The sequence below is a fragment of the Montipora capricornis genome, chromosome 9 (assembly GCF_036669925.1).
Source record: "Montipora capricornis isolate CH-2021 chromosome 9, ASM3666992v2, whole genome shotgun sequence".
Classification (NCBI taxonomy): domain Eukaryota; kingdom Metazoa; phylum Cnidaria; class Anthozoa; order Scleractinia; family Acroporidae; genus Montipora; species Montipora capricornis.
Genome location: NC_090891.1, coordinates 30,169,852 through 30,177,351, shown reverse-complemented (window position 1 = coordinate 30,177,351; position 7,500 = coordinate 30,169,852). Strand labels below are relative to the sequence as shown.

Below are 7,500 nucleotides of genomic sequence, written 5' to 3'. Positions count from 1 at the left end.
TTCTCGTTTTTTTAATGGTCTTGTTGTGCCAAGTTTTACCCGTTCATACGTCGTTGTATCACTATGCCCAACCTCGCTTCGGGTGGCTTTCATCACTGTTTATATATGTATATTATTACTCAAAAACCAACATTGGACTTGATTTGCTTTCATTGTTAATAGACCTAATCGGCTAACTCAAAGTTGTACCCAATTCAAATCTCCCGGGACTAAGATTCTTTGTGTATTGTATTTGCATGATAATGTCGCATTCATATTTAAACTAGATGCTTCTGTGAAGCATACACTGGCTTGCCTGTGGTACGTGCTAAAAATTTTTGCTACGTTCAAGTAAATTGCAAAATCGAAAGTGACATGGCCGGAATTCAGTGGGCGCCGTGATTAAGTTACCGCGGCATGTTTACTCGCCAAACAGTCAGGGGCACCCAACGAATCTGTTCCTCACATTATCTGTTCCCCAGGGGAATCTTGCTGGCTGGCAAAAATGCAGGTGTTTCGATGAGCTGGCTGGGAAATTTTGTTATTGATAGAGGTTTTGCCTGGGAATTACTTTTTCTAGCATTTCAATCCGAGCTGGCTGTAGAAACTATGAAGACTGAGGACGACTAAAAAAAAAAAAAAAAAAAAGAACCCCTTCCCTTTCCCAAACGTACGACGGTCGGTCAGTGATTGCGCTTGCGGAAAAAACCTGTTTTGTCCCGGTTTTGTTGCTTTTGTTCGGTCGTTTTGGATCGAGGGATTTGAAAGCGCGCGGAATTCCTGGCTGGGAAATAAATTTGATCAGCTGGCTGGGAAACGAACCAATTTTATCTAGCTGGCTGGGAAATTTCTTGTGTGTCTTGCTGGGAAAAAGGAACAGATACTGTTTTCCCAGCAACACTGAAAAACACCTGAAAATGCCTTAATAACATTTATTTTCATTAACTGGGGTATAATAATACATTTTACAACAAATTGGTCGTTGGGTGCCCCTGAACAGTGAAGCATCTGTGTCAAATGATGGCAAGATACCGGGTTTTTGTAAGTTTCTTTTTCTGTCAAGTGTTATAAAGTTTGACAATGAAATGAGCGAAGTCAAAACAAAGATCACAATCGCCCAACTCTTGTTTATGCAAAGTCAAAATTTACTCTCCAAGACGCGTACGACGTTATTTATCACCAGGTAATTCCATCATTTTGGAAATAGCAGCTACTTTATTATTCATCTGCGTCACAAGTTTTCACTGATTTTGGGTCTCATTTTGTTGAAACTCAAGCACGCTTCCAACAGGCCTGTGAACCCTTCCTGCTTACAGAGCAATACTAAAAAACTTCTCCCATATCACATTTGAACCTTAAGCTCGAAAATTCAATACACAACATGATATTATAATTCACAAAGGCAGAAAATACCACAGAATCCTTTTCCAGCGAAAATTTTATTGAAACAAACAACATATTTGCTCTTAGAGGCGAAAACCTCTTCCTATTTGAAGTGCGTGAAGACAAGAAACTCAATTGTTTCAAATTACCATGTACTTCAGGTAAATACTGCTCACTTTGATTTCGTCTCGACGGGAGATAGATTGTTGTCGAAGTCCAGTACTCGTCGCTTTTGAGATTCATGCCTAGTTTATCCCACTGACTTTCCATTATTGAGCTCCATAAGGGTATATTTTGTTTAAGGATCCACTAAAACGCCATTCGCGTTCCATTGCAGGCTAAGTTAACAAGCTTTCTTTCAAATAATTCTTCGCTGTCACATTTCCAATTATTTTCTTTACCTGCAGACTGTGCAGAGTTGATCACAGATCCACGTAAGGTGTTCTTCCCGCTTACAGCGCAATACTAAAAAACTTCTCCCCTATAATTCACAAAGGCAGAAAATACCACAGAATCCTTTTCCAGCGAAAATTTTATTAAAACAAACAACATATTTACTCTTACAGGCGAAAACCTCTTCCTATTTCATTGCGTGCGTGAAGACAAGAAACTCAATTGTGTCAAATTACCATGTACTTCAGGTAAATACTGCTCACTTTGATTTCGTCTCGACGGGCGATAGATTGTTGTCCAAATCCAGTACTCGTCGCTTTTGAGATTCCTGCCTAGTTTATCCAACTGACTTTCCATTATTGAGCTCCATAAGGGTATATTTTGTTTAAGGATCCACTAAAACGCCATTCGCGTTGCATGACTTTCGACGCCATTGCAGGCTAAGTTAATGATTCTACTGTGTCCACCGGAGAAATCTACGCAGTTCCACTACCCTCTCGATCCTACGAAAATACGCGCAGAAGGCTCTATACACAAAGACACCACTTACCACGGGAGTGACAGGCAAGACTTTTACCGACACGGAAAAAAAAAAAAAAAAAAAAAAAAGAAAACAAACAAACTAAACGCAGACCTCGACTGGGTTTGCCCATAGGCAACCCAGTAATGATATGGAAATACCTGGAACAAAACGTTTTATTCCCAAAGGGTTTGAATTGGGTACAACATTGAGTTAGCCGATTAGGTCTATTTCAGTTTACAGTGTCCCCAATTAGTGCTCCAGCACTAGAACGACTAGTCACTTAATTAAATAAAGTTCCTTTCCTTTCCTTTCCTTTCTTTTTTTTCTGCAAGCGTAGTCGCACTACGCGCAATTAATCAATTTATACATCACCAACAGTATTACAAGTTATTTTGTGACGGTAAAGATTTCTAACACGTCAACTTAACTGCATCCTCCAGTTATCATCTTTATCTTCTCCCGATAAAATTCTGTTTGGTTTACGTTAAATAAAGTAGAGCTGTATTGTAGCAGTGAGGAGTTAGAAAGTTTGGTTTGGTTTGAAAGCAGTTACAATCACGAACTGAATTCAACAGGAGCTGACAAAATGTTTGCCAAAGCTCGCGACAAACGCGGAGTTATGCGTGGATTGCTCAAAATTTCATTGCAACTTTTGTCATTTTCTTCCCGCTGTGCAGGATCAAGGAATCATGGCCTGTGCAGAGTCACAAGGAGATATTCATAAGCTTACAATTTTGGATTACCAAAAGCTTGAAATTAAGAAGGCCCTTGGACGCGGTGCTTTTGGTGTTGTATTTGTCGCGAAGTACAATGGCCACGGGATACCCAGTCTGGTTGTTATGAAACGAATTCTTGAACCTGTGGTTGAGACCACAAGGAATTTGTTCATGAAGGAAGCCAAGCTGTTAAGTGGTCTTAATCACGAAAACATCGTGCAATTCTTCGGTATCTGCAACCATCCACTGGTTATAATCTTGGAATATGTATTCTTTGATTGCTGGCCGTTTCTCAAAAGACGAATTGAGATAAACAGCGTGGACAAGTTCCTTTCAGAGGTCTCTCGATTGCACAAATCAGACAAACGATTTGATCACGTGATTCCAGTCATAGCGAGTGACATCGCAAATGGACTTTCGTACCTTCATAATCGGGACATTGCTCATCGTGACCTAAAGCCTATGAACGTTTTAATATCGAACCAACACTACTGCCACCTGGAGGATGGTCCCGAACTGCAAAGTCAAATGACGTCAAGGCCGGTCATTTGCAAACTTGCTGATTTTGGCGAAAGTCGCTCAAAGCTGCTGCAAACCGACCGATGCAATGATCCTAATACCAACGTCGTTGCAAGAGGAACAACGGCCTTCATGGCCCCCGAAATTTTATTGCCCGAAGGAATCAGTGTTTTGAATGTGAAACTATCCATGGAAGACCTCAAAAGAGTCGATATCTGGGCACTGGGTCAGGTGTTTTATTGTCTCATGAATCCTGGTGTCTCGTACCCATTTGAGAGAGAAGGGCTGGATATTCCTGAAATAATGTTAATGCACAGACGACAACAACGCCCCTCATTTGATGCAGGTTACCAAACCAAACACGCCACTGTTTGGGCGCATGTCAAAAAAGCCTTTGAATCTTGCGCGAATCACGATCCCAGGGCGAGACCTACTGCCTCTCAAGTCGTCGGAGCTCTGCATGGCCATCAACGAAAGAGAAGAAGCGCCCGAGGTAGATGCACTTTTTCATCATTGTTAAGTTGTTATGCCGTGAAACCCAAGCTTTTCTCTCTTCTTTGTTTCCTTTTGATGTTGTTGTTGTTGTTGTTGTTATTATTATTATTATTTAAACATTTTTGTACTTTGCATTGAATCATATCATATCATATTATATCATGTATCTTTCTTTGCCCTTGGATTTTAGAGCAGGTTGGTGTAGCTAATATCTCCGTGCATCTACCCTCCCAAACTTGATGTACCACAGAGGACACACCACAACAAGAGGAACTCCGTGCCCTACTCTTTGCGAATAGTGTGTGGTTTTCTTTAACGTCCCACAGGGTTATGACACATTGAAGAGCTGTGAGACGGGGCCTACAGCTTTTTGTCCTTATCCGAGAATACTAGAGAGTCTAACCATTTACAGATGTCATAACAAAGGCGGCAATTTCTCCTCAGTTATTTACCAACCCTGACTGTTGGTCCAGCCGGAGTTTCGAGCCCGAGACCTCCCGCACAGTAGTCCGATGCTCAACCGTGTGAGCTAACCGGTCGGCGGTTATGTTGCTCGGTTCAGCGAGGAAGCGGAAAAGAATCTCAAACGACAATATTGATATAACCCATAAGCACTTCCACTTCTTATGATCCACTTAGCTCAAACTAGCATCATCATCATCATCATCATCATCATCATCATCATCATCATCATCATTAGCCTTTGGCCTTAAGTGTTCTCAAGCTTTCTATGCAAACTCACTGTCAGCCCAATCCTGTTCACAAATATTACCTATTCCATCACAAACTAGAAAATTGCGTCTCACCGTTTGTTTCTTTAGTCTGTGCTAATTGATATAGAACTTAAGCTTCCCTGACAAAGGTTTCCTTTTCTTTTATCCAGCTCGGCGTCAAACCGTCTCCCAGTGGTACTATGGCGCTGAAGGTGAAGCTGCGCTTAAACACGTTTTTGCTGAATTGACGAAAGTTTCTGACCGAGATGTTGACATGAGTCGAAATAAAACCACTCAAGATATCTCAATAAGTCTTTCATGTCGTGGAAGGAAATGGATCTTGGCGTTTCCTACAGCCTTTCCAAGGCGTAATGCCAGATTGCGAAGTGATGGAGAAGAGCAGAGCAACATTGGTGGAGATACCGTGGAAGTGGCTGTTAAAAAGATAGTGAGTTTCTTGATGGCGCAAAATCAGGAAGATCCTTCATTTCATCAAAAAGGCAGCCCTGTCTCTAGCCGCGCCCTTCAGTGGTATTCTGGCGACGAAGGGGAAGCAGATTTAAAGTACGTTCACAAAGAATTCAAGAGCATCGCTAACGAAAAAGTAGAAATGCTTCGAAATACAGACACGCGAGATATTACCTTAACCTTTCAGCGAGAGGGACAGCAATGGCAAATCATTTTTCCCTCTGACTTTCCAAAGTCTCCAGCAAGTTTGATGAAGAATGGAGATGAGGAAGAAGTCATCGGGGGAGACAATGTAAAGACTGCCACCCAAGCGATTGTGAATTACATTATTTCATCACGAGAACCTTCGGGAGGCTCATTTGTCGAGTCAGACGGCGACACCGAGGCTCAGTGGTATGCTAGCGGTGAAGGAGAGTCGCGTCTTAAATACATTTTTGACGAAATGGAAAAAATTGCTGACGGTGTTGTGTATATAAGTCGTAACAAAGGCACTCGAAATGTTACCTTGAAATTCGATCGTCAAGGCCAATCCTGGCAAATCAAATTTCCTCCTAATTTTCCAAGAGATAGTGTCAGAATGATAAGAGACGACGAAGAATGTGGTGATGTTGGTGGCAACACTATAGAAAGTGTTACCAATGGCATAGCTAACTTTATAACTGGTCAGACTTACTCTGCAGATAACGAAGACTATGGCGTGTTTCAACAAGCGGCTCAAACGACTTCCAGTCAGTGGTACATTGGAGAAAATGGGCAGACGGCTCTTAAGTATGTGGTTAATGAACTAAGCCACATCACAGACAGTCAAGTACAGATGAGTCGGAAAATAAACACACACGATATCACATTGAGATTTCAACGCCTCGGTCACCGATGGGAAATCGAATTTCCTTCTAATTTTCCTGGCTCAAACGCTAGGATAACGGTAAACGATTGCAGCTATGAAACGGTTGGTGGTGACACTCTGGAAACGGCTGTGACTGCAATTAAAAATTCAATATTTCGTAAAAACCCAGTGGTTCGAATTGTGCCCAAGTCAGCTAAATCATGCATTACGCACTGATTACTCGTATGAAACCTTTTTAGTTTGATCATTCGCTTGCATTCGGAAAGCTATTCCGACTATAGAGGCCAGTATTACTTTCTCAACTTGAACGCTTAGTACTATATTATAAGAAAAAAACCCTTTGAAATAACTGTTTATTTTCTTAGAGTCGTCGTAATTACATAGAATGCGTGGTCCGCTAAACAGCCAACGATTCAGTAACAAGACAATGGTATGGTTAGATTTGTTTTAGTAACTTATCGGCAGTCCCATTGTACTTGACACAAGCATGGTACACTTGAAGCATTTTGACAAATAGTACCGCACATGCACCAGCTCCAATCATCATATTTCAATTAACAATGACGACCTCCAGTCGCGATATTCCAAGTTTAATTTATTTTGTGCCAAAAATATTATTAAAGCTGTAATGAACTACCGTGAGGTGATTTTCCAGTTTTGCATTACGCACCTGTAACTGCGCACAATCTCTGTCGTCAGTAGGTCACGAAATAGGGCGAGCACAGACTTTCTAGCTATTTAACCGTTGTAGTTTATCTCTAAATAAAAGCTGTTTTCTTCTGAATGATTTCGGTTAGCCCCATTTTCATTCCCTTTTTTTATATGAATGGGATTTTCATTAAGTAGGGCAAAAGCCCATTGGGTGTACGCGGCTATATATAATTAAAACATCCTATCATTCGATCTATTTTGTCCTTCCTTTTCGTTGGCCGAGAGCCCACCACGTGACCTGTAAATAACTGTCTAAAAATAAGTGTTTTGCTGCAAATAATATTCTCCTCATGCGCAATTGACATAACGCTCTTGTGAGAAAAGGGCAGATCGGTTCTCCGAGCTGTTAGAGAATGATTCGACATCTTTAGTTCGAAAGAACAGTGAGAATACTAAGAAAGGAACAAAAGTTGCACTCAACGTATTTCGAGAGTATCTCAAGGAAAGAAAGGTAGACGAAGAGTCACTCGTGTCATCGACGCGAAGGACAAGTTGGCGACTGCATATCTACTGAACAGATTTTATGCTTAGTTGTCCCTCGTGGCAACTCGCGGAGAAGCTCATTGTTTGACCTCAAAGAATAGCGCGATGTACTCTTAATACCAATTAAATCATTGATATATTCCAGCGCAAACCCGTGAATAGCTTTAAATGTAATAACCAGTATCTTAAATGTAATTCTCTCGCATTTTTACACTCTTTCATTGGTTGGATTGAAGTAATAGCCTTTTTTGCCGGACTCATCCCGAAATT

The 7,500-nt window shown here is 41.2% G+C and overlaps 1 protein-coding gene across 6 annotated transcripts in view; it reads left to right on the top strand.

Moving 5' to 3' along the window:
• The window catches only part of LOC138014930 (uncharacterized), a 10,125-nt gene extending 3,305 nt beyond the window's left edge, over positions 1 to 6,820 (top strand). For 3 of the 6 annotated variants that reach the window (XM_068861825.1, XM_068861821.1, XM_068861820.1), the window contains 2 exons: positions 2,956 to 4,006; positions 4,892 to 6,820. In XM_068861825.1, the coding sequence (XP_068717926.1) occupies positions 2,968 to 4,006; positions 4,892 to 6,252 (2,400 nt within the window). In that variant the 5' untranslated portion in view covers positions 2,956 to 2,967 and the 3' untranslated portion in view covers positions 6,253 to 6,820. Of the gene's footprint in view, positions 1 to 1,913; positions 2,004 to 2,955; positions 4,007 to 4,891 lie in introns of those variants that run through there. The other 3 variants (XM_068861823.1, XM_068861822.1, XM_068861824.1) reach the window with 2 other exon arrangements.
• The last annotated feature ends 680 nt before the right edge of the window (positions 6,821 to 7,500 follow it).